At 40.3% G+C, this 24,632-nt stretch overlaps 3 protein-coding genes across 5 annotated transcripts in view; 1 reads left to right on the forward strand and 2 right to left on the reverse strand.

The window, feature by feature from the left end:
* PANK4 (pantothenate kinase 4 (inactive)) overlaps positions 1 to 5,516 on the forward strand; it is a 19,899-nt gene extending 14,383 nt beyond the window's left edge. Inside the window, exons 15-19 of the mRNA XM_010722865.3 lie at positions 145 to 194; positions 1,457 to 1,564; positions 1,994 to 2,094; positions 2,569 to 2,637; positions 3,128 to 5,516. Coding sequence (XP_010721167.1) covers positions 145 to 194; positions 1,457 to 1,564; positions 1,994 to 2,094; positions 2,569 to 2,637; positions 3,128 to 3,341 — 542 coding nt within the window. The 3' untranslated portion in view covers positions 3,342 to 5,516. The remainder of the gene's footprint in view (positions 1 to 144; positions 195 to 1,456; positions 1,565 to 1,993; positions 2,095 to 2,568; positions 2,638 to 3,127) is intronic.
* On the reverse strand, positions 4,523 to 24,069 carry LOC100550056 (probable glutamate receptor). Of its 3 annotated transcripts, XM_031556666.1 has the most exons (14): positions 23,714 to 24,069; positions 18,122 to 19,974; positions 15,096 to 16,804; positions 13,283 to 13,784; positions 12,040 to 12,147; positions 10,070 to 10,101; positions 9,463 to 9,522; positions 9,176 to 9,355; positions 8,768 to 8,994; positions 7,984 to 8,081; positions 7,308 to 7,525; positions 6,662 to 6,887; positions 5,824 to 6,071; positions 4,523 to 5,298 (listed from the first exon to the last, which is right to left on the reverse strand). In XM_031556666.1, exons 5-14 carry the CDS (start codon positions 12,110 to 12,112, stop codon positions 5,197 to 5,199), a joined length of 1,464 nt encoding a protein of 487 aa, XP_031412526.1. In that variant the 5' UTR covers positions 12,113 to 12,147; positions 13,283 to 13,784; positions 15,096 to 16,804; positions 18,122 to 19,974; positions 23,714 to 24,069; the 3' UTR covers positions 4,523 to 5,196. The 3 variants fall into 3 exon arrangements, with proteins under 3 accessions (XP_031412526.1, XP_019478069.1, XP_003212259.1); XM_019622524.2 differs by lacking the exon at positions 13,283 to 13,784; XM_003212211.4 differs by lacking the exons at positions 15,096 to 16,804; positions 18,122 to 19,974; positions 23,714 to 24,069 and having other exon boundaries at positions 13,283 to 15,036.
* The window catches only part of LOC116217419, a 4,841-nt gene continuing 192 nt past the window's right edge, over positions 19,984 to 24,632 (reverse strand). Inside the window, exons 2-3 of the mRNA XM_031556721.1 lie at positions 22,994 to 24,050; positions 19,984 to 20,931 (exon numbers count right to left, since the gene is read on the reverse strand). Coding sequence (XP_031412581.1) covers positions 20,921 to 20,931; positions 22,994 to 24,050 — 1,068 coding nt within the window. The 3' untranslated portion in view covers positions 19,984 to 20,920. The remainder of the gene's footprint in view (positions 20,932 to 22,993; positions 24,051 to 24,632) is intronic.

Consider the following 24,632-nt stretch of genomic DNA (forward strand, 5'->3'; position numbering starts at 1 on the left):
AATTAAGAGTTCAGGAACTCCTTAACATTCAGAATCTGAGTTCAAATATTCCATATCTTTAAAGAGACACCTCCTGCTTTGCATAATGTACAGATTTACTCTTTGCCTAAAAGTAATGCTAATACAATTTTGTCTGTGACACAGAACGTCCCTGGTTAGAAGATTCCTACAGTCAGTGGCTAGAGCGGCTGAAGGTATGAGTCCAGAATTACCACTAACCACTGAGTAACTGATTACATTACTCATGAAACAACCTTATTAAGCTTGGTTCTAACATTTAACATAGCCCTGTTCAGACAGCAAATTCTGTTAGTGCAGTACCAGTAATTCCAGCAGTTATACCATACAGAAATAAAACAATTGGACACTTTATCACTTACCAAGCTTCTCGGCTTACTTTCTTCAGGAACTGCAGCATTTGGAATCCAGTTGCTTTCAAAGCTCTTCCAACATAACCATAGTGTCCCTCCTTTATTAGGGCACTTATTTCTATTTAACTAGACCTGTAATTTTGAAAAATTGAATCCGAATGTAATGTTTGGATTGTTCCTTCATCTGAATAGCCAAGCTAAAAATGACAATAATGTAGGAGCTTTCTGAAAGTAATCAGTTAGCAACGTGTTTTGTTGTGTTTTTTTTTCCTCTGTGGGATGTCCACTGCTATTTCATCAGGTTTGGAAATGATGGACAGAATTTGCTACAAATCATTACATATTACATCTTAAAACAAAAGTGTCAGTTACTCCTCTACGACACTGCTAATTAAGGAACTTAAAGCAGCATCCTGACAAATTGTTCTTAAAAATTACACTTTATTCACTGTAGAAGTTCTGCTGGTATGACCTGGAGTGAACTGCACTTCATAAGTTCAGATTTAGGACAAATTAAGGGTTAATGGAGAATAGGAAATGTCTTTTTATTTTAGGATGTCACTGCCCCCAGCAGTCCATCCTCCCTTTCCTGGCAGAAGGGAATCCGGTTTACCCTACAGCATGCTAGCTTATAACAGCCACAAAGGTAGGTTTACCCTAAAAACCACATAGGCAGCTGTCCATGCTGCTGCTTGTATTCTAGAGAATGGTATTCTCCAGCTGCATGGCATAACAAAATGTGATTCAAAGCCTAACCACACCTCTGAAGGAAGCTCATGTTCACAGTTGCTGGAGTCAGACTTGTCTTTTAATTGGCTGTTGTAGGTTTAATTAATGGAGTTTGAAAAAGTGCTCTCAAGTGAAGTAGCTATAAACACTTTTAATTAATTGTGCAAAGACAGTGTTAGAGAAACTGATTTCACTTAAAATAAGGATAGGTAAAGTTTTGATGCTCATCAAATAGATCTAGATAAATATAGGGGTATAAAATCTTGGGTCTTAAAATCAGTGTTTCTAAATAATACAAACTAGTCTGTGAAATGAACTGTGAACTCAATCCTAAATGCATTGGTTTTCTCTTGCAGGAAGGTCCCCCTCATAAATGTGCCTTAATTTTCGCAGATAACAGTGGAATAGACATAATTTTAGGCGTCTTTCCTTTTGTTAGAGAGCTTCTTTCTAGAGGAACAGAGGTAAGTGGTTTTTCATTGTACAGGCAATATATAACGGAGCTTTTGTAACTGGTGAAAGGTTTGTTAAATACCTTCTAGCAGTGCACTTAATGAGACTAGCTCATAGCACCTAAAGTGGGAGTGATCTAATTTGAGACGGTGAGCTTGTCCCTAAATTCCTGGAAGTCTGAGGTTTAACTAAGTATACTGCAAAGCAGAGTGGGGGTTAGGTCAGAGCTAAGCTTTCTAATCGAGGATCTGTAGTGTCAGAACACCTGGAGTAGTTGGCTAGTTCGAGGAGAAAAGAAGGACCAGGCCTTCAGGCTTTCTCTTTTCTTGATTCTGTTCTTCCTATAAGCCAGAGAAAGGCAGCCTTCAAACAAACAGACAGCTTGAACACCATACATGGACTGTGTTAATCAGTAAACTATTTTGACATCTTTGCCTCAGGTTATATTGGCTTGTAACTCTGGCCCTGCTCTAAATGATGTCACCTACAGCGAATCCCTGATTGTTGCTGAACGGATAGCAGCAATGGATCCAGTTATTCAGTAAGCATATAACAGTCTTCATTATGTATCTTGAAAAGCACAGAAGGAAGAAGCAAGTTCTCATTATATATGGAGTTCCTTATTTGTGTTTATTACTGTCTGAAATCTGCAACTAGAAGTAAGGTACAAAGGATGACTCACTTCAATTACAACAAATTTAGAAAGCAGTTCTTAACTATACTTAATAGTGTTCATATCAGTTTCTTGTCAGTATCATCCCTGATAAGGACTCAAACTACTAAAATATTGTATTTTATTTGTTAAAAAAAAAATTGAGGAAATATGCCATATCCAGCCTGTTTCCTGTAGAGGACAGGTAGCTGACTGGATAACCTGCTGCTCGTGGAAGTGTGTTTCTGGGTGATTTCCTAGCAGGAAAAGAAGCCTTTGCAAAGAGTACGTAGATATTCTTTCTGGTTCATTACCATATTTACATGACTGTAACTTTTTGTTTGTTCCTATTTTCAATTAAAGATCTGCACTGAAGGAAGAGAAGCTGCTGTTGGTTCAGACGGGTTCAAGTTCTCCTTGTCTAGATCTCAGGTATAATGGCAAGTTTGTCATTTGTCTCTGTCAAATGAAGGATGACCTGAGACTTTGTGTATGTATGTGTTCTGAAGTACCTTAGCCACCCTTCACAAAAATGATTGAGTTGGTCTGCATTACAGACTTGTAACATTGATGAAGCCTTACTCGATGCTCTACAGCTTGCTTATCATTTTGGTGTTCAGCAATTACATGTTGTTAGTAATCCACTTGACTGTAAGAAGCATTTCATGTTAACTGTTTTTAACTACGTTTCTCCCTTGGGCACAGAACTTAACCTGTGTTTTCTCAGAAATCCCAATTCTGCACACATTTTTTGAAGCTTTTAAAACTGTATTTTGATCCCGTTTGTTTTGATTAAGGTGTTACTGGTTATTGGCATCAGTAATTCCACGTTTTCTATAACTGACAAGACCCTTAGAACATCTGCTTTTTCAGCTATAGCACATATAAGGATGACTATTTCTAACCATACCTCTCATTTCAGCCGCCTGGATAAAGGTCTGGCTGTGCTGGTCAGAGAACGGAAGACAGACTTGGTTATCATTGAAGGCATGGGTCGTGCCATCCACACCAATTACTACGCAGCTTTGAAGTGTGAGAGCCTCAAGCTTGCAGTTATCAAAAACTCCTGGCTTGCGGATCGCCTTGGAGGGAAAATATTCAGTGTCATTTTCAAGTATGAAGTGCCATGTAAATGATACAGATCTGGTCAACTGGGTGAACAGGAGCAGCAGAATGGACTTGCACTAGTTTTACTTTAACTGTAAAGAATGTATTTTTATTACAACAGGGAAAAGAGGTCACAGGAAATTCCATATTTATATTGTGCTTTTGTGACTTAAAAAGCAACAATATGATTCACTCTATAGTATACACACTCAAATATATATATGTATATCACTCATTGTTTATTTTAGTAAGTGTTTATTTTAATGATGCAGTATTTGTGATGAAAAGACTTTATTTTTTTGTTCTGTGAGACATTCATATAGAAATATATTTAAATGTCAATGAAACCTTTTTTTATACATCTCTGCCTACTCTGCCAGCAATGACATGGCACATACCAAATAGTTTTTAAAGTGCTAAGTGAACCTGACATTGTATTTTTCCATGTCAGCTTTTAAACTTACCTACACAGTCTCATGCTCTTTGCAGTTAATTTGGTTGAGGGACTGATCTGCCTCCTAAGCTAACGAGCTTTATTTCAGCTGCATTTAAAACAGAACTGTCATGAGGTGAGAGCACACAGCAGATAACTGAACAGCACTACCAACAGTTAAAGAACTCTTAAATCCTACTACTTCCACTGTTACTAACAATCTGAGGGGGGGAGAGGCAAGCTGCATCCATACTAAATTACTTAGCAGTAATCAGAAGTTTAAGTCTACATTGCATTCAAAGTGAATCTGTAACACTTGATTCAGGAACAACCAGCTCTATCCCTGTCACAGACATGTTAATTTGTTTCCTTCAGTTATTTAATGCTGGAACAGAGAGGAATTAGTCTCTCTGTTCATGCAGTGCAGTTAAAACCACTTCTAAGTAACTGAATTTGTGCCCTGCTCCGTCAGATGTGCAGTACATAAATGCAGTTATTTAACCTCGAATTTGCAAAACAGTATGTGCATGCGTCAGCCATTCCACCTCTGAAATGAAAAACAGCTTAATTAGAAAACTATTTAATATGTAACCAAAGTAACCGTTCCCCATGAACTTCAAAGATTTACTTTGACAGCAAGAAAATAACAAAAAATGCCCATTACTCACTCACCCTTGCCTGCTGAATTTGTACTTTAATTGATTTTGTTTGCCAGTGTTCATGTTCTACTGCTCTTGGATTTTAAGTATGAATCTTATTCCTAAATAGTTCCTAGTCAAGTTAACTAGGACAAACTGTCCTCTAGCTAAACAAGGAAACATCTTCTGATGAAAAACAGACATTTCTTAAATCTAGTTCCTTAACTGTAAGGCTTCCCTTTCTCAGAGTTTAGGCCTTTGTGTAGAATACAGTTAAATCCTGCATTACTGGGATGGGTGCATCAGTAATGTCCTTTCTGATTCAGAAATGACATTCACAGTGATCACTATCATTTGCCTACAAGGAGGCAAAAGTACAGTCTATTTATAATTAAAATCTTAAGAAGCAGTTATTCTTGATTAGAAGAGTCAGATAAAAGCTTTAATTTTCAAGATTGCACCTCAATCTATGATTAGTATGCAGAGGCTTCATATTAACCTCTCCCAAGTCACTCACTTCTGCAGGCATTTATGCACTTACATAGTAAACTTCTAAATTAAATATAGATGTGATCACCCATCTTAACCTCCCTCAATTTTAGCAGTTGCACTCTCCCTCTTATCAATTTAAATTCTTCCAAGCTGCTTGGTTTTCTTCTATAACCAGCTCCACCATCAATCCAGAAGTACTGTGTGTTTGTAATTAGGAAACTAACACTCTAATCTTGCAGAAATATCTTTCTACAGTGATGTAGCTCCTATGACATATATATGGTAGAACCACAATATATGCCCATTCCTTAAGAATTTTTTTTAAGCATTAGCCCTCCCTGAAGTCTCCTGGGTTTGTCTTGTATTTTCTTTTATACGTAGACGAGTGCACATTTCTTCCGTGAAAATGGAGCAACAAGATTTCTGGAAAAGAAGAGGGGAAAAAAAAAGGGGGATAAGTTTCTCTGTATTGTAGAATCCAGCTTTTAAATGTTCACTAGACTTTCAGTGGATGGGAGAACAAGAACACCAAAATACACATTCAAATTCTAGTGCAGTTTTATTTACATGTTTTCCTGCTTGTCAAATGACTTGAGAATAGCCATACTTGAGAATAAACTTGTTATTGATGATTTACTGTCCTCTGTACACACTGGAGTATTGGAATGCAGTCTGTCTGCATTACAGTAAATGTTTCTATTTAATATTTTAAGCTTTTTAAAATGTTTATATTGCTTAGGCTACATAACTGTGAAATAGCCCGAGCAACAACATAGAAAGATTTTGAAGAGTAAATACATAGCACGTATTTTCCCCATTACATTTCTTTCCTCAGACAAACAAGATTGCCATGGTAAGAAAGTCAGCATTCTGCCCAGTGGAGCACTAATGCCCACACCAAACAGAAGGGAGCCCAAGAAGACGACAGAGGAGATGACAGTCACCCACCTTGACATGTCCAGCAGCATGTCTGCTCTTATTTGACAGCTCCACCATAGCTGCAATCACTCCTAATGCAAGGCCAATTGCAAGAGTAAGAAAGAGCCCACCCAGAGCTTGGGGCTGCAGGGGGCTCCATCTGTCTCTACGTTTGTGAAGGCAGCTGGACTCCCACCACTTGTTACGCAAATAGTCCAGATCACCCGATTCACGCAGCTTGAGGACAGCAACTGATAGCTTCTTAGTCCAGGGCGATGCTGGCAGCAGAATGAGAGAGAAAAGCAAGTAAGAGAGATCACAGACACTAACATTTTTAATCAACCTGCTACTACATGACAAAGCAGGGTTAGCTGGGTGCTGCTTCCCAACTTTCAAATGGTCTTTCTGCAGAGTGCAGCAAAATAATCTGAGTGCTTTCTTAGATAACTAGATAACAACCATTCCTATCCTATCCACTAACAGAATGACAGTGTGAAGTCTTTGAAAAATACTATCAGTCATGCTTACAAGAGAACAAATTTGATTAAGAGTTCTTCTGCATTCTTGGTACCACAGAGCAGGAGGAAAAAAACAAGAAAAAAAAACAACTGATATCATTGGCAGTGGGAATTTTTAAAATCTATTATTCAATGTAAGAGCGAGCACTAGTGATAATTCATTTACTGAATAAAAATATTGGATAGCAGCGTTAACAATTTGTTGATAATGGATTGTTAGCCTTAACACATAGAAAAATGTCTCTGAGTTTCAGGATTTAGCTGTTCCAGGCTCTTTGCTCTAACAAGCTATTTCAAACCCATAAAATCCAAGTGGAGAAGTGGCACAGAAGTCATAGACAGTGACTAACCCTGGGCAGTGGCAATGCCAAATCCTCTGGCTCCAATAACTTCAGGGGCTCTGATCAAATTGCAGTGCCTGGCGGCTGCAAGGTCTTGAGAGATTGATTCACCAATGAAGGCATAATTGGATTCCATCACACGCTGAACTGCTTCCTGGTAGGTTTTGACCAAAACGTGGTCTCGTCTCTTGTCCATATATTCATAGATCATCTGATGGATGGGATTCTTGGAGTTCTGCAATAAAGTGACGTGTGAAACAATTATCTAGAAAAATATTTGTTTCTATGTGCAGTGACTGTGAAAATATTTAGAGAATAAGAGTACTTAAACTATTTACCTTTCAGCCCTCTGTAATTAACATTATCATCTTTCTAGCACTTTATGTTCAAGGTACGCAAGAATAACCCCTGAAGACTAGTACCACTGTCTTAAGAGAGGATGCACTATTAAAACACAGTCTTCTGCATGCTTCTCTCTCAGAGAAAAGGTGAAAGAAGAGATAAGAAAACCACAAACACCAATCACATTAAAGCACAAGAGAACTGACAGAGTCTACACTGAAGAAAATGGTGTGAGACCCAATGTGCAGACAGCTTGACTGCACTTCAGCAGTTCTAAGGCAGGCATGTATGTGCACAATTCAATTTTCCGCACCTTAAAGAAGTAGAAAGTGGAGGAGCCATCCAGTGTCCCAAACTCAAGCTTCCTTTGCTTCACAAGATCTTCAAAAGTCTGGATCGGGAGCTGCTCGCTGCCAGAGCTCAACAGCGCGGTGAAGTTGGCGATGTAAGCAGCCAGCAAAGCTATGGTGAAGAGCCACCAGATGGCAGCGATGACCCGCACAGAAAACGCCTTGGGCCGAGGGGTGACACCTGCGAGACCAATGGAGCCGACAGAAAGTTCGGGTGGTGAGAGACAGCCTGAGCCAAAGCCAGCACAAGACTTTTTAAATAAATCCAAACTGCGAAAGCTGCTTTGCAGCTATTTTAGAAACACACGGGCCTAAAAAGCCCTCAGTGGCTGGTTTGAATAGTATCAATGCTGCATGCTATGCAGAGCTGAAGCAAAACTACTGGCCAAAAAAAAAAAAAAAAGACTCCACTCGACAAAACATAAGTGCACTGGTTAGTCCTGGAGCAAGAGTTACAGCAGAAAACACGCAGTGCTCACATGAAGCCAGCCACCTGCATAAGTCCCTAATCAAGACATCTCTGCTTCAGCACTGCCAAGTGTCCCTATTTATCACCCCCTCCCTCCGCACCCCAACCATACAGTACAGCACAGTATTGTTACAGACAGCTGGATGTGCAATCAGCTCCTCCCAGCCCACCTTGCAACGTGAGCGCTCCTGCTCCAAACCAGAGGCTGTTTAAAAAGGTGAAGTGATTCTCTTCATTCTTTGGCTCATTCCATTCACAAGGGCTCAGCCTATGAGGAAATAAGAGGATGACACCAGACACTAAAGGAAAAAGCAATCCTGCAGCACGATGTGCAGCAGTGCAGACAGCCTGGAAATGCCCTATCTTTCCATCGGAGGTCCTCCTTTACTTGTAGCCCAGTTTATCTAGTAGACAAAAATGCTCCTACTCAATACCTCAAGTATTTTGCAACAACGAAGGCTCAGGACTGTGCATAAAACAAGAAAAGCAGTAACAGAACTTTTGTTCAAAATTGCAAATGCAGAGAGCTTTAGTGCAGCCTCATGAAGAGAGGAGGAGAAAGTTGAATGTCCTGGGAAAAGGAGGGAGGGGAAAGAATTTCACCCACAAAAGTTAGTGCAGGATTGAGTGCATGAAAACACTCTGGGAGGAAGGACTGTGCCAAGGAAACGGTCAGAGTAAAAAACAACTTTGAAAAAAAGTGAGAACAAAGAAGCTGAAACACAAACACACAGTCCTTTTGACAACAGTGGATAATCCACATCAAGAGATATGGTGATTTTCATTGGGAGTTCCTACTCTTAATCTGCCATTAAGCTTAATTAGCTCTGGTTCTAGATTTGTTCAGAAATTTTCCCAAAGCAAAATGCACCCTGCTACTTTCTTAAAAATAAAAATCTCTCCATAGCTAGGAAAGCAGTCGACTCGAGCAAAACTTGTAAAACACATTTATACCTGGCAACAAGGAAGAGGCAGACACACGTCAGCACATAAGCAAATAGGAGGCCAGTCCAGGTCTCCTTACTGAAAGGAGCCAGGAAGTGGAAGAAAGACATCTCCTGAGAGATGGTGTCCTTTCGAAGCAAGATTCCAATCCCAGTCTGCAGGAATGGCGTAGTGAAGGAGATTACCTCTTCCCTTGCTGACGTGACTGTCAAGGGAGCCACTGCTATGTCTGCTTCCTGTAAGAAGAAGTTAAAATATAACCCATCATCCAACTGCCTGAAGTCTTTTATCACTAAAACAGAATGCTTCCCAGGCTGAGTGGACAGATCCCTACATGGCCAATGGCCATGTAAGCACAGCTCCTGGGCTCCTTTCCTTGTTAATGCCGCAGTTTCTCAAATATAAAATGGAAGTTACCTGTCTCAGAATCTCTCCAATCATCCCTGTCCAGTTCCCATTGGAAGAGATGGCTCCATACTTCCCATCTCCCACCACCTTCACCTTATAGCTGAAGTGAAGCATTGAAGCAAGTGCTTTCAGCAAATCAATGCAGTATCCCTCCAGTTCTGCACTTCTCACCATGACATAAGGATCTTCCTGCATAAACAGGGAAATACAATTACATGCCACCACAATCTGCAGTGTGACTGACACTGAATTAACTCCAGCTATCGCCCAGCTACAGTGCTTTGTTACTGCCTTACCAAGATTGTTGTGACTGTCAAAGCTGGAAGGTTCTCTTCTGGTCCCCTCAAGTCATTGGCCTACAAATAAGAAAATAAAGGAAAAATAATAGGATTTCCCCACTTACCGAGGGTTTACATTATAATGTGTGTGTGTTCCATGACAGAAATTAATCAATCAAAAACATTTCACTTTATGGCATGTAGTCAACATACAAATAAAAATCATGTTAAATACTGTCAATTCTTCAGGTACACAGTGCATACAGTCTTCCGAAGAGAGATCAATTTATGCTGCTGACAAAACAGCTAGCAGCCAATTAAGGCCTCATTAGAGAGCAATTCCTGGAGACAAAACAGCAGGAAACCTGAGATGAAGTGGAAACATGAATTCTCTTTCACATGGAACATCAAATTCAAAATGCATCGTCCAACCTTACAGTCATATAGCTGAAGATGCTTTCTGGTCACTAATACTTCAGAACAGTTCACTTTTTTGCTACTAAAGCTGTCTTCACAAATTAAACACATTGCAGGCTGTGAACTCATCTATTTCTGGATTTAATATCCAAGAGCTTTTGAACATATGACTTTATTGGTAGCCCTGCACCAATGAACTTAAACATACCTTAATCATTGCATCATCATTCCTCATCGCTCCTGAAAAAATAACAACAAAATCAATTCCTTGCAGGGTTTATGTTTACAGTTCCTTAAAAGTGAACTTTCATAAACTCATTTCACTTACATAAACAGAATGATCATCCTTGGACTCAGAAGTTCACAGTACAGCTGACTTGTAGTAATTTGTAAGTTTGTTTCCTTATTCACAACACAGTATTAATGTCAAGCAAACAGAGGCAGAAATACACACATAGATTCAGGCTGCGAAAGTTTCTAATTCTAGCTTTATTATTATCACTTACACATTGAAAAACAGATTTTGCAGAATCGCCCTTCCTGACCAGTTGAAAAGCCACTTGTAGAAGTATTATTAATGAGATTAATTAAGCTTTTGGCTCTACGCTTTGCTCCAATGTGCAGCTCTTAACAAAATCTGTTGAATTATTTGATCCACAGCTTCCTTTATCATAACACCCAGAACACCTCAACTCCCCAAATCTGCAAGAGATATAAACTGTAACAATTGAGGTGCAGAATGAAAAACATAGTTGTGTAGATGTATAGCATATTAACTACCCAGGATTGTTTCTTTTTTCTAGAGCGTAAAACATTATTGCTCCCTGGAATCAAAGAATTCACAGTGCAAAAGCCAAAAAAAAAAAACCATAAAAAACCAACCAAACAAACAAAACAAACAAACAAACAAACAGATAAAACAAAGAAATTAGAGTGCTTTTACTCTTCCAAGCAAAAGCTGTGAGTTTCTCATTAAATATAACAACGTATTCATTCGTTATGTATTATTCATTCTTTGGATTTGCATTTTCTTGTGCTGAACTCTACAGTATTGTTAAAACAAAACTTGCTTTTTCCCTGTCCTCCACAGTTCTCCATGGGAGCTGGAAATCTTCACAAAGGAGTTCTCTTGTCTCTCTTCAGAAACTCATTAGAGCCAGTGAAAGCTATTTGAGGCTCCTTTTTTGAAGACCTGCTAGGGTTTTTTGGAAGAAAACAGTCTGTACCAAGGGCTTCAGCTCCCCCACAGTGGCACTGGATGCAGCTGTTCAAAGCCCCATTGTAGGAACTCCTGAAAGGACCATAAGTAATCGAGTTGCAGCCCAAACTCTGAGTTCATCACAGTGACACTTCTCAGAAGCCAAGTCCTCATCGTGAGAATTTACAAAAACATACCACAAAGGGTCTCATCCCTCCACTCTTGCTCCCAAAGGTTTGCTGCTGCAGGAAACTACCGTGGATGCAAAAATCAGCAACCGCAGCAAAAACAAAAAGCATTTAGCACAGATAAACCAGGACTGGCCTTCCTCACCCCCACTTTTCTACCCTGTCCCCCCCTCTGCCTAGGTTACTCTCTGTCCACATTTCCCTTTATGCAGCTTGTGACCATGAGGGATAGCTGAACCAAGAGGTTAGATGGATGACAGTTTTGGAGTACACTGGGACACTCAGGATAAGAGTATCAGAGAAACTGACCACTGTCACTAAAGCTAAAGACTGATGCACATGTAACCTGAAGCAACCTGCTGCTACCACCAGCTCTGGTCAGGAAGGGGACAGGCAGGTGAGAGGGGCAGGAGAACCAGTTGAGGACCCAATTTTTGTTTCCCAGTAATGCTGCAAGGCCAAGCTACTCCTTAGTGTGGACTGAGACAAAGAACACCAAAAAGCCACAGTAAGATTGAAACAACAGCATTGGTTTCAGCTGCAAAAGCAAGCTGCCCAGCTCCTCGCACTGGGGATGCAGTGCGATCCAACCAGCTGACTGCTGTGCACAAGTCACTGGCAGGCTCCTTCTGCTGGCCCTAAGGTAGGTCCTGGCAGCGTCTTCATAACCAAATCTCAAGCAAATTTTAAGACAGTGTCCTAATCTAGCGCTACTGTTAACAAGAATTAACCAACTGCGAAGAACAAAACCAGACTTGTATGCAGCTAGCATTTTTGGCCAAATATTCTCACCTGTCTGGCTCGATTCTCTCAGGAGCAGCACAGTTGTAACCACACAGAACATGAAGTGAAGTCCTTTGTCCATTGCAGCAGAAATAGTTACTGTTTAGAGAAAACTTCCTGTTGAAGTTAAAGGAAAATCATTAATACTGGTTTTATGATTCCTCAGTGCTGAGTTAAATCAGTACATCTTGGATTTTCTGCATCTCAATTCTGAAGAGTTCCAATTCAAACAAGGGTCTCCAAGTCACATCTGAGACCAAATAGAACAAACATTAAATAACAGGTCCCAGGGAACACTTTAGTGCAGAAAAAATGATGTGATGAACACATGAAGTGGATGTATCCACTGCCTGCTGCACTGTATCTTTCCCAGCCAGCTCCCCATGAGGAGAGGCAATGTCTCCTCAGGCACAGGGTCAGCGTGCAGGCATCGATAAACAGGAGATTTTTCAGGAGGTCTTTATTTCAGAGACATAAAAGCAGAATGTTAAATTTCCCCTTTTTTGGGTTGCAGAGGAAAAAAGCAGCAGGAATGATGCACTTGAGCTAGCGAGGAACAGCTGTTCTGTTTTGTTTTCTGGTAAATTTAACCAGTAAATTATTGCTACTTTTTCATTATGATTGAATATGTACTATAAAATATCTTCAGAAAGATTTAAAAAAAAAACCAAAAAACTATTCTGAGCTGGTAATAAAAACAATTGTTATCACACTGGTTGCTGTCTGTCTAAAAAAGAAACCAAGTGTAAATTTGTGCAAAAAGAGCATTTTTGCGAAGGCAAATATACTTCCTTAACTGTGTGTTGGTACCAAGATAATTTAAGGATAAATGGAATCACCTACAGGGAGAATAATGGGAGGACAGATGACTTCAGTGCCTTCCAGCCTGTAAGGATCTGTCAGCTACTGCTTAAATGAAGCACTGCAACATCCCTTCACCATCTACCTAACAAAGTACTACAACATTTTCTCAAGTTTTACAGCAAAACAAGCTAAGGATTTAAGATGTTACTTCGCTAGAATTGGCTCTAGAAACTTCTGAGTCTTTCAAAATAGGAAGAAAAAAAGACAACATTACTCCTCAGCCACTCTTCTGCACGTAGTGCTGAAGGGAGGCATTAGTATTAAACCGAGCAGTAGAAAAGATGAACAGCCATCAATCAGCAAAAAAAAGGAGACAGCCTGTTGCACAAGAGCTTCAATCTCTGCCAGCTACAAGCACAGCAGTGATTGAAGGCAGAATCTCACTTACAGCAATTCCTTCAGCCTCTCCTAGCTTGCTCTGTCTGACTGGGTCCCAGCAGCAGCACGTCGATGGGCGGCAAATGGAACTGCTGGAACAGAACGCTCGCTGCATCCACGCTGTTATAAGGAGAGCGGGAGGAGCCAGGCGCGGCGCTGCTGCGGGAAGGACGAGCCAGCCGGCAGCGCAGGCTGCGGGAGCGCCTTGCTTTGGGGACAAGGAAGGGGACATCCAGCAGAAAGTTTGAAAGCGGGTCAGTGCGGCGGCTCAATACCACACTGAGACTCGGAAAGTACGAACACCTGTGCGCGGCCTGCTGCGCGGTTCTTTCTGCAGGACCGTGCCCTCGTCAGCTGGACCCACCTCTCCCGGCTGCTGCTGGCTGAAGGCTTTCTCCGTGCTGTGATTCTCTGATCGGTTGGGGGATTCCAGCACAACATCAGAACCCTTACAAACCAGTTACATACGGTAGTATTTCCTCACATCCCAGAATGCTGAAGAAAGGCCTGAGCTTCAAGGTAAACCACGAACTTGGTTGTACAGAACTGTGTACACAGACATGAAATTCCTGACCCCACTTACAATCTCCACTTCAGAAGTGAGCTGCAGTACAACCCTGCCAAATGGTTGGGCCAGGTCATTTATAAATACAGCAATCGAGGCTCTGAAATTACAAAGGATTGCTTTCACAGGAATTCAGCAGAGTAAATCATCATCCTGCAGGGGAGTTGGAACATGTCCACACTCGAGTAAGAAAAAAATTATTTCACACTTATTTGACTTTAAGCTCTGTTCAAGATGGAGATGTCTCGGGCAGCTTGCACCTTCCTCCCTAAGCCCTTTCTATACATGACACTGAGTTAATCAATCATTAAATGTCAACTGGTCTTCAGCAGTCAGAATTTGCTTACATTTCAATTTTTAAAATACTTATAGTAATGTATTTGGTGATGCCAAAGTGGAAGGGTGGGACTCAGTGCACTGCAGTGCAGGGGAGCTCCAAGATTACTTTTACTGCACTTCAGACACCAAATGGTGCACATCATTCTTACAACATGAATTATGGCAAGGTGCTACGCTATCAGTGATAAGCACTTCTTTCTATAGGACAAAACCAAAAAGGTGCCAGGAGATCCATTCAGCTCGGATTTCTCTCAGATGCTCTGAACTGCTTGCAGCTCCACTTCAGGTACTAGCTTTGGTCATTGGCACGATTTATTTTGCACTTTATGTGACAGCCACACTCTGGAGACTCAGGCAAAGCCTTGCACTTAGAGGGAGGTTAACAAAAATCAGACGAGTTAAGGTTCCCAGCTGCTTCTCATGAATATTTTTCTAGGTTTTAGCAAGATGCACATTATGGTATGTGATTTTTCACAGCTGGCAGCTAATGAGGGCTAAGCCACTAATAAGCTCAGCTACAAGCAGCTGTAAACATCTCAGCACTGTCAAAATGAGTTTTTACAGATACAACCAAATGTTCATCATCAATGATCTTCAACACCAAGCTGGAGGAATACAGACCATAAACACCAAGGACAACCATGTACTGTCGGGACTCCTAAACTGACACTTTAATGAACTGAAAAGCATTTGGGACAAGTCTGTGACCTCACAGGGAGAGCTCAGGATGATGGAAGATGGCTGCTGTTACTCTACATGCCAGCAGGAATAGATACAAAATGGGCCTTCCCAAGACAGAGTTATGATCATTACTGTTGCCTACAAAGCAAGATTACAAGGACCAAATACTTTGGCATTGAAAACCCATTAAAAAAAAAAAAACTGTGTGCTTGTTATGCACACTTCACTGAATTCTTACCTGCAGCTTTGGACGAGATAGAGCCAAGCAAGTGTTTTCACACATTAGTTGAAGATCCCTATGTATGCTGCCTTTCTCTCTAAATTCTTTCGCCAGCTTGATTTTGAGACCTCCACTATTGCTCCAGTTCATGTAGGAAAAAAAAACAACAATCTAAAAGTGTTTTGCTTAAAGCTCTCGAGTTTGTTGTTATTTTGAGGGGGGGTAGGGAGCAAGACAAGAAAAGCCCTCTCCCAAACCTAGAAGATACTTAAAAACCTGTTACCAGAATCAGCATTAATCTTTTCCTTCTGTTAATCAAACACTAAAAATTGGAAATAGAATACATTGATTGGTTAGATTATCATTGTTGTAATTATTCTTCAGAGCAAAATTACACTGAAGCAGAAAGGATGAAGAACAAAACTTAAGTAAGTTCCTGCTGCTCAGCAGTGTAGGTACCACAAAATAAATTCCATTCATATGAATACACAGACACATCATTAATAGTCTTGTGCAGTGCAACAGAACAAGTTGGCAAGGCAGTTACTACTGATTTGCAAACAGGAGGACAAAATTCACATGTACCCTAGTAAGTTAAATCCAATTGCTGCTCTTTAAAAACGTGAACAAAGAAAGATATTTTGAAGTGTTGCGTGATATTGTCTTCTGCAAGGTGCATTAATTTAACAAGTACTGCTTAATCAATAAAAGATAAAACAGCATTGTGGATCTTGGTCTTTGAAAAGAGGCAAATAGACCTTTCACACATTAACCTTCTGAAGCTGTCAGTTTGCACGTCCTTTTTTGCTTTAAAGATAAAAAAAAGCAGCAACTCCCTGCAGCTCTTCAGCCCATAACTGAAGTATTACAGGCTGACTTTCTTGTCTAAAGAATGTTAATGAAATTCACTTTGTTTTAAGATACAATGCAGGACTGATCTTGGCAGATCACACATTCCGCTGATGATTTACCTTTTTTTTTTTTTTCTTCAGAGACTGCAAAGATATTGTAGATTTACTTCAGTGCATGTTCCAAACCTTTGTTGCACAAACCTCAAGAGCCTCTCATCCAAATTATGAAGACAAGAAATGAAGATCAGAGCTGGGATGGAAAACTGCAGGAGCGTGTTCAGACAAAGCATCACTTTAAAATATTTAATCAGAGAATTTTACTCCTCCCAGCCCCCACTTCCTTGTTATGCTGAAATCATCAACCATAGTTAGCTGCACCTTTTGGTATCTCAGGGTTGAAATGTTTGTGACCAAATGCCAAGAACTCCGTGCTAGCCTCACATCCATAAGTGAACTGAGGACCTTTCCAGGTAAAGGAATGAACAAAGTAGTGCACATTTTCACTGTGCACTTTGCTGGGACAGGAAGAGATTTTTTTTAATAAGTATTTTCAGTTAGATTTTAAACAACCTCAGTGATGAAATAGGTCTATCTACCTTACATGAAAAAAATAGTTTATCTTTGTATTGTTCTCTATGACATTCACTTCCTTGGCTGTCTCAGAATAGCTCAGGTCCTTTGATAGCACCTGTTGGGCTACAAATTCCATGACTCCCCCAAGAATTTTCACCCAAACAGTCATCACTGGCTGCCAACACTAGTTCAAACTTATCCACATGCTGTGTATCACACATCAGAATGCCAGTCTCTACCAATACTTGCATGTGTTTTGGTGCACCAGAGAAAATTTGAGCAGGATCTGAACTGGATATCATTCTGAAAAAAGAGTAAAATTAAATGTTATAACGGCATTAAAAAAGCGTTGTTACAGCTAAACAGTCAACAGCTGGAAGATTAAATATGTTTATTTTAGTAGTACAAGGTGGTCTTACAAACAAATTTTTAGATTTTGCAATATACACAGAAGAATCATTACAAACAAAAGCAAAATATTTTCTCAATAATAGGGACTCTATGTAGCTTGAAAATAAAATTAAACCTCTGTTTCTCTTTAAAATGCATCTCAGTAAACAATCTTCTCCATCACTGATAAAATACATCTATAATAAATGACTTTGGAGGGGGGAGATGGGATGGAGGAAACACCTTGAAAAAAAAAAAGTTAAAAAATGGGGAGGAAAAATGGTTAATTCTGTTTAAGCTTGCTATATAACTCTAAATATGTTCATCTAAAAAAATTAAATATATATATTTTAAAACATATCATTGAAAATTTTGCATGGCAGTGCAATACAGAAGTAGTAAAATTCATCCAAAAAAGTGCTATGTACAGCAGCATTGTTAAAATACCATAAAGAAGGGATGGTTCTGTTTTCAAGAAAAGATCAGTGTGCTTTTTAGTCATTTCTGAATTAGTGTCAGAAGATTTTGCCTGCCTTTTTTGACTAATTCTCCCTTCTCATCTCATTCCCACAGATGATGTTTTGAGACAAGAAACAGTCACAGTTCAGTTTAAGTGTGTGCATGTGTACACATACAAGCAGACATATACTTGCATACACACGGATGCATACATATATACTTATATATATATATATATATAAAAAAAACAAGTTTGGTTTAAAAAAAGCATTCCTTTGGAACATGGCAACAGATTTTCTTTCTTCAAAGACTGCGACAATATGGATTTTCATTGAAATAAGACTATCTACTATATTATTAATTAAGGAAGGAATTCCACTGCAATTCTGACCATTTCCCAGATGCCTCCAGCTCTTCATGAGAACACCAAAACAAGTTACGTGATTTCAAATCCAGCCTCCTTTCATGGATACATAATTCATAAGAGTAACATTAGCTGTCACCAGCATCACCGATGTTTAACTGCTAGACAAAGCAATTAATGAAAGTAGTAAGGAGCAAAAATTTTGCACAGAGCAAGTTGCAAGGGCAAAGAAGTGGTCACACACAAAGGAGGCCAGATTTGAGGCTGGAAAAAACGTAATAAAAAAAGGAGGTCAGGTCATTAAGACTGTAAAAATATGTCTCTGATTTCACTTGGTTGATCGAATTCCACAGACGGATGACAAGTCTAACACTCATCTATTCTTTTGGAGTCAGGATCTTAAGTACCTTTGCCATCAAGGGAAGGCCAGGAAGCACTAAGCCATAAGGATATTTTGTGCCTCTCAGGTCACTGTGTTTTGTCTTGAATGTAAACATCACCTTACTCAGTGCCCCCCAGAATTACAGTTTCAGCATAAAGAAGACTTCTGTGTCAGTATTATAATCAGTTTGGTTCTTAGGCTGGGATGTAAACACAGCAGGAGAAGCTATATCCATACAGACTGCTTTTGCAACGCTGCAGGCTCCCTCTGGATTTCCTCTCTCTTCAATGGGACTCCCACTGAGCTGGCCCAGGCTTTGCAGTCGCTGTCTCTCCTGAGCTTGCTTGGCTCTGTTGGCAATGTACCGCACCCTGCTCTGACTGCGAGATGATGACCTGCGAAGGAGTCCTAAGCTCTCCGCTTCCTCTTCAGATTCAGTTGGATCAAGACTGATGGGGGAAGTGATATCATTTTCCTGTTGAAAGGCTGTTAGCCTTTTCAGCTGCTCAGTCAGTTCATCCTGGGGTTTGACAGAAGTTCTCAGGCCTGCAGAGCGGCGCTGCTCACGCATTGATCGAGTGACAAAACTCCTGCTGATGCTACGATATTTGCTTTCAAAAGTGCACACAATGTCATCAGAGGTAAGGTCTCCAAGACTCTTGGATTTCACCTGGTTATTTCCAACCTTATCCTGTGCTTTGGATTTGTTAGAAGATTGCCTGAGACTTTCTATGTACAGCCTGCTCCAGGTATGTCTCCTAGGAATGGATGAGAATGCATCCTGAGGACTCCTTGCAAGAGGACGGGGGCATAATTCATCCGCTGGCAGCTGGTCAGATCTCAGGTTAGGATTGGATTTACTCTTGCTCACTACTGACATTTCATTACCTGACGTTGTAGCAGACCGTGGGCGAATACCCCTTCTCATGGCAAGGGGCTCAAAGTTCTCATGACGGATGCCAAGATCTGGAAGGCTTTTGCGAGCTAGATTAGGTAGAGAGAGATCTATCACAGTGTCATTGGAGGACATGCTGGAAGAGGAAGACATGCTGTCACGATGATTGCTGCAATCTAACTTGCTCCAGATCCGGTCATTAACAGTAGCATCAAAGTATACTTCTGCTGCTGGAGATAGGCTACTTGGATTTTTTATTAAAGCTGAGGAGTCTGACTTTTTCAGCCCTTCACTCTTTGACTTCCTTATTAACATGTAAGAGCTCGTCTGAGAAACAGGTAGAGCCTGTGCAGCCTGGGCTTTCTGGAAAATATCTGGAGACAAAGTTGGATGTGAGCCGTTAATCATATTGTTTTGCTGCAGGACAGCTGCTGCACCAGGCTTTTGGCTTTTCAATACAGCAGTGGTTTTCAAGTCTTTCAATACCTGCCCTGTTTGATCTTTCTTCTTCTGGCAGTTTTCAACAGGCTGGCCAGCACTCTTAGCTTCTGCCACCACCAGCCAGGCTTTCTGAGGATGCGCTGCCAAATTAACTTGATCTTCAGCTTCAGTGCATGCCTGAGTCCAACCATTTTCCTCTTTGAGAAGTCCTGCCATGCTTGTCCTCTCATTGTCTTGGACTAATACATGAATGTCAGCTGCTTTTGTGGCTATCTGCATTTGGTCTTCTGCAGCCAAATTTGGTCTTTGTTCTCTAGTGAGCAGAGGTTCTGGAGGCCAGTTCAATGGATTGCTTGCTTTTGTTTGAGATTCAGTGGAATGATCAGACATAGACCCTTCTTCAGAATCACTGTAAGGAGTAATGGGTAGAGGAAAGAAGAGGCTGGCATGATGGCTTTCATTTGCAATAACAGGCTCTTCAGTGATCGTTTCTAGGCTGCATAAAGAAGTGACTGACCTCTGCATCGAGAAATGGCTGACATCTACTTAGGAGACATGAAAGAAGAAAAAGAAACAAACAAGAAAAACAGATATTGGGTTAATTAGCTATTATGAACTCCAGTTTAAACTGCAGATTTATCCTTTATATGGTATCCTTTTGCTTTTAAGGTAGGAACTGCATATATTAATAATGATTTTTTTTTTTTAAATAACTGAAGATTTCAAATGCCTAGCAAAGGCAGCAACATTTTTGGTTCTTTCTGTTTGAGTTGCCCAAAAAAGCAGTTGCTTCTGAAAAATCCCAGTCCATGCATGAATTTTTCTGATTGTCTTAATCAAAGAACAACTGTATCCATCCATTTCTTTGTGTCTTTGGATCCTCTATTAGAATCTAACTTCTTCCTCCACCATTCAGCACCAGCTGCATTGCTCTTTTCCTTCTTTCCAGCACTCAAACATGACAGCACATCAGATCATGTATAATAATCAGAACACCTTCAGTAACCAATAGATGTGATCTTAATAATCAGTCAAAGAAGAGAAATATCATAGCACTTCTGGAGCAGTTTACAAGGTAAAACAATCTGTATACATTCTATGTAATGTAGTGAATGTGCCTTTTAAAGACAAAACAAAACAAAAAAAAGCTTTAAAAAGTAACTTTGTTTTCCTAAGAGTTTGCCATTTCTTCTTCACAAGACAGTACAGAGATGCATGCTTTATGAATAGCAGGCTCACAATACAACCCTGAAGAATCATTACATCCACTATACTACCTGAAAAAAAAAAAAAACAACCAGCTCTCCATCTGCAATGTTTCTATTCTGTACCTAAGAACTGACGCATTCATGCCAAAAACAATACTTCCCATGTCTCTAAAGCACAATGCAAACATGCTTCAAAACAAAAAAGCAAACAGAAGTACAGGCAACAAGGTGCTTGAATCAGTGACACTCACTTGAAGTTACCTTTAACTTGCTTGTCCTTTCAGTTCTTAACTAGAGAGGGAGAGTGTGCATGTAGAATAATAGGACAGAACAGAGGAAAAATCCAGTTAATGTAGGGAAGGCAGGTGCAGGTAACAGGATAAATTAGTGCTGAGGGAGGGAAGGGAGACAGACAAATCTTCAAACATTTTTGTAGGATTCTAAGAATTTCTGACCAACCAGAGCATTTAATAGAATCCGTATATGGACAGATATTAAATCCAGTGTTTTGCTTTAGAATAACAAAAGACAATTTTTGCTACTGTTCAAGAAAAGAAACAGAAACATAATATGAATTTGTTGCCACTAGTCATAAAGAAAGCATCTTGATTGTTGAAGGCTTACGTGCACATAAGCCCATCCACCACTGACAGAACAGCCAAATTTTCAGAATCTGGAGGAGTCCAGAGCTGGCCAGACCAGTGAGCTCTTCCTCTCCCCATGCAGGCCAGGTCACGCGAACAGATTACAGCACACTTACAAAGCAAAATACCAGAAACTGTAATGCTGTTGCCATAAAGGAGACAAACGAGAGACTATACCTTCCTGTCTCACTGTTGCTGCACATCCCATCACCAGAATGTTAATTATGAAATACAGCCATATTAGGCTGATGTTATTGGTTTCCTTGGTGCCTTGGCCCAAGGCACTAAAATAGCAGGAGGATGGGGAAAGCATGCTGTTTGTACAGTGTTTGTCACTGGACCATTGGCATTCAGTCCAAGTGACTATTTCACTATTTTAAAGGTTTGCTGGTTCCATGCTTGAGAAGTCAAATGGATTTAATCAAATTTTAAGCGTATCACAATATTTATTTAGTGACTTAGGGGGCTAGCAGGGGAGCTGGCACTGATAATGGGAAATGGTTCCTTATGTCACACTACTCAGAGCTTATGAAAAGCCCAGCGCCAATAATTTAGGCATAGGAAGGGTTCTGCTGCCCTGGATTAACTTCAAGTCACAGGAATTGGCGAACTTCTTTCTCTCCTTCCCACTATCCTGGTATTCTCCTAAAAGCTCAAAGCAGATAAAAAGAATCAAAAAAGAGAGAAAGAGAAACCATAGATGTCCAATTAAATCATATTGGTCAAAGAAATAAAATATTTTAAAATGTATCTGAGGCTTTCAGAGCTCACTGTAAGAGAACAGCCAGAACCTGTTATTAAAAGAAGGACTCTGTCACCAACATATAGTCTGTGAGTAAAGATACGGTGACACCATCCCAGTGACCACATGCATACACCTGGCTTGAAACAACAGTATACTAAAAATGCTGTAGCTTAAATAATCTTCCTTTAAATGGGTGAATTTTACTTTGCAGTTGAGAAATGTTAGCAGTCGGCACTGCTTGGCTCACGTCAAGTAACATCAGATCACATACCTCATTTGCTTTGTATTATGTAACTGGGCCCTCAGGTCAAAGTCCAATTATATATGTAATATTAAGCACATCTGTAAGTGCTTGCTTACTGGGGACTTGTATATATAGGAGCAGAACGATCAAGTGTGATCTCTTAGATAACCCAGACTAGAGAATTCCCTGAACTGATGTCGGCAATTCACACAATAAATTGCAAGTTCTCTGAGGAAGGAATTTTGTTTGATTGTGAAAAAGCACATTAGATATCAGTTCTGTTGTGGTTTTTGCTCAATAAAACACAAATGTTGATGATGGAAATAACGTTCATTAAAACAGGTTTCCTATATTCAATCTCTACTTAATGCTCTGGTTTGGATCTTAAAATTTGCTTAGTATCATACCACATTCACTGGAAAAAAAAAAAGGGGGGGGGGCAACAAAAAACCCTGAACAAGCAATCCAAACATTCATGGACTATTGACAAGTTTTACTACTGCAGATGGACAACTAGGCGTGGGAAGTCTAAACCAGGCACATCTACGAAAAAAAAATAAAATGAAAATATGCATTTTTTTCCTGTAATTGCTAAAAATAAAGAAAAAAAGCTGTTGATAGCAAAACAGCACACAGGAGCTTCAAGGTAAAGATGCTATGCAGAAGCTGAGACGACGATGTGATCTAAGGTGGAGAAGGGTGAAGAAAATCTGGTCTTACCAGTAAAGAATATAGGGGATTTACTTCGAATTTCCTCCAATTTTTGAACGAATAAGGCATTCATTTCCCTCTGTAGGGTGCCCACTTGCCTTCGAGAAGTTTCAGAACAGCGCTTGGGAAATTCTGGGCTTCCAAGGCTTTCTAGACTGCTGGAGTTGGAGGATATAGAGCCATTGCTGGCTGCAACCAAGTTGATAGTGCTTCCGTACTTGCCACCTGATTGGCACTGCCACCGCTGCCGGGAATGAGCCTTTATTCCATGACATTTAGATTCAACATTTTTCTTCCCTGAGGTCACAAAAGACTGGGTGCTCCTTGTTAGATCATCAGCATTTCCAGTGCTACTGCAAGACTGCAAATCTGACTGTGGTCTGGACTGAGCTTTAACACCCCAGTTTTCAAGCTCTAACCTCTCTTCTCCACTTATACTGTTATACTGATCATGGTGAAGCAAATCTTTAGCAATAGGCCTGGTAGGTTGGTCACTCCACTTGCTTTCTAGATCTGGGCTTTCTTTGGAACCAATCATGCATTTCATGCAGTTGGTGGCCACTCCAATCCTACCAGAGCTGTTGATGGCGCAGCGTGCAAAAACACTTTGCTTCTCACTCTGGTGCTCCCGGAGCCGGACCCTGTTAGACCTCTGTATGGGTTCACTGAAAGCAGCACCCCCTTGAGCACAACTCTGACTTTTGGCTTTATGAGAACTATGGGCCTTACCTTTCAACCCTTTGCCATGTACCTCCCCACTGGCACCATCCCTGGGAGCTGGTGACAGAGAAGCACTTTCTGGCTCTTGCGCAAAGCAAGGCTGTGAGGCAGCTTCTGCTTCGTGGTCTTCACTGGCCCCTTCAGAGCTGTTGTCTTTTGTGTCAAAAACAATTTCAGGAAAGCCCTTCTTCTTCTTCTGGCTTTTGGTGGGTGCACTTGCTGTCCGTCTCAAGATGTGGCTGCTAAAGGAATGTTTGCGGTGGAGCTGACCAGCAGCATGACTGTCCAGGGAGGCCTGCTTTGGATTTCTGAGAAATAGGCCTTTTAGGCCCAGAGCTTGTTTGACCTGGAAAATTAAGAAAAAAACGTCCTTAACAGAAAATGGAAAACTCTTCCTTCGGACCCAGGAACTCAAGTTTAATGATCAAGTCACAAAATGATTCTATACTCGTGCACTGCACACACACATGCACTTACACACAGAGTATTCTGGCATATTTCTAACATCAGCATAAAAACTAAATAAAAAATGGGACAGGAAATAAAAATGTGAAAAATCAGTAGGAACTGTTTTGCAGAATTTCACTTTTTTTTTGTTTGTGTTTACATAACATTTTCCACCAGGCTTATCTCTGTATTTGTCATAAATTTCTTACTAGTTTATAGCTCCTTACACATTCAAATTTGAAGAATGTGTGTAAATAATCCCAAGGAATTAGTACAACGGAGGAATTAGGACACCCTAGTTCTTACACTATGAACTCATGTTCTAACAAACTGCTCTATCAGAAAATACTAAACAACCATATCACATTGTAATTAAAATAAAGCTACAAATACCACTAGTTGATGTTATCTCAAGTGTCATTACCAGCTTTGGGGCTTTGCTAAAGTTAAGACCTGCTGGCAAACAGAGTACTTTAAAAAA

Source organism: Meleagris gallopavo, chromosome 23 (assembly GCF_000146605.3).
Source record: "Meleagris gallopavo isolate NT-WF06-2002-E0010 breed Aviagen turkey brand Nicholas breeding stock chromosome 23, Turkey_5.1, whole genome shotgun sequence".
In the NCBI taxonomy this organism is placed as follows: Eukaryota; Metazoa; Chordata; class Aves; order Galliformes; family Phasianidae; genus Meleagris; species Meleagris gallopavo.